The sequence below is a fragment of the Seriola lalandi genome, unplaced genomic scaffold (genome assembly GCF_002814215.2).
Source record: "Seriola lalandi dorsalis isolate HSWRI2012SDOR001 ecotype SW California unplaced genomic scaffold, Sedor1 jcf7180002054948, whole genome shotgun sequence".
NCBI lineage: Eukaryota > Metazoa > Chordata > Actinopteri > Carangiformes > Carangidae > Seriola > Seriola lalandi.
Window position 1 is genome coordinate 1,323,502 of NW_019525499.1, and position 1,464 is coordinate 1,324,965.

General features: G+C 49.8%; 1 protein-coding gene across 26 annotated transcripts in view; it reads right to left on the reverse strand.

The window, feature by feature from the left end:
* The window catches only part of camk2g2 (calcium/calmodulin-dependent protein kinase (CaM kinase) II gamma 2), a 65,349-nt gene extending 63,917 nt beyond the window's left edge, over window positions 1-1,432 (reverse strand). For 23 of the 26 annotated variants that reach the window (XM_087170461.1, XM_087170458.1, XM_023394470.2 and 20 more), the window contains exons 1-2: window positions 1,251-1,432; window positions 8-102 (exon numbers count right to left, since the gene is read on the reverse strand). In XM_087170461.1, coding sequence (XP_087026587.1) covers window positions 8-102; window positions 1,251-1,315 — 160 coding nt within the window. In that variant the 5' untranslated portion in view covers window positions 1,316-1,432. The remainder of the gene's footprint in view (window positions 1-7; window positions 103-1,250) is intronic. The other 3 variants (XM_023394478.2, XM_023394476.2, XM_087170464.1) reach the window with 1 other exon arrangement.
* Window positions 1,433-1,464: the final 32 nt, after the last annotated feature.

A 1,464-nucleotide genomic window follows, 5' to 3' on the forward strand; every position in this document is an offset into this window, starting at 1 on the left:
CACTTACCTCTGGCAGAGAGCTTTTTTGTGTTTATGATTTTAGCAGCATACTCCTGGCCGGTGGACTTCTTGACGCATCGGCGGACGACGGAGAAGGCACCCCTGGAGCAGGGAGAAATCGATAACCCAGACAACAGATCAGTGACAGCACTTCAAACGTAACAAAAGCTCTCCATCACATGCACATCTGTGTGACACAAAGGGGGGGAGGGGGGGGGGGCAAAGTGCATGTTTGTGCGCTGAACTTGTCACACACTAAGGTCACGCATGAATCACACACACACCTGAAGAGAAGGGAAAGGAAGTCACATGCATCATTAAAACAGTCTGATATACTGTGTATGAGATGTGAGAAGAGGTCCTGGCTGCTAGTGCGTGACAGGGGAGGGAGGGGGCTTGTTTCATTGTGAAAGGACTCAGTCATTAGCTCACAGGGAGAAACGTGAGTAGGGTTACAGGAGAATAAAAGCAACTGAAAGGCAGAATTATTTAACTGTGTCAATTTTTTTTTTTTTTTTTTGCTCAGATGCCTCCTTGAAATTGAGCTGTATTGGTAGATGGAGCAGCTCTATTAGCCACAGGGAGAGATTAGATGTTAGAGTGGCTTTGTAGAGAGGATATGCACTGTAACCTGTGGGTCCTTTGGTGTTTAAATCCTGAATATACAGTGGTGGTGCATAACCAAAATGAGCAACCCCCACAGTCTTGTTTGCAGCAAAGCCTTGTCTTCATCTTTTTTCTTTTTTTTGGCTTGACATATACAGTAGCCCTGCAGTCTGCTCAGAAATGCACAACAGAGCTGAATGACTGAACAGGAGCCTGGAGATGCCACTAGGCAACGGGTAAATGCAAAGGAGTTTTCGACGCGTGCTGCCTGCAGATAAATTGACAAAACAAGTTGGTCCAATGAGCGCGTGCCTCACACCTTTTGGGTCACAAACCGAGCCGCCACAGCGCTGCGATACACCTCTGAAAAACAACATTCAGGATTAAACACGAGCCTCTGTGGCGCTAACGTGAACCTGCCTTCAGCTTATTGTTGCTCAGGAGGTTCCCCTACCCTTCCCTGTTTTTTGACAGCCCCTCTCCTGCCTTGTCAACACTGAAGTAAACGCGCACAATGGCAGCAGAGCAGCAGCAGCAGCAGCAGCAGAGAGGAGAGAAACGTGCAAACACACACACATACACACGGACTGAATGCAACAAGAGCGGCGGCAGCGGCAGCGGTGGTGGTGGTGACGGTCGCTTACTTTCCGAGTTCCTCGTACAGCTGATATTCGTCTGTGAATCTGGTCGAGGTTACAACTGTAGCCATGTTGACTGAAGTGAAGGGGAGAGGGGGGAATCGTCTCGCGCTTTCAGTGGACGCCTCGCGCAGGTTTCGGGAGGAGAACTCGTGAAGACAGAGTGGGGGAAGAGAGGCTCGAGCTCAGAGTGCAGAGCAGGGAGTGGGAGGGGAGAGAG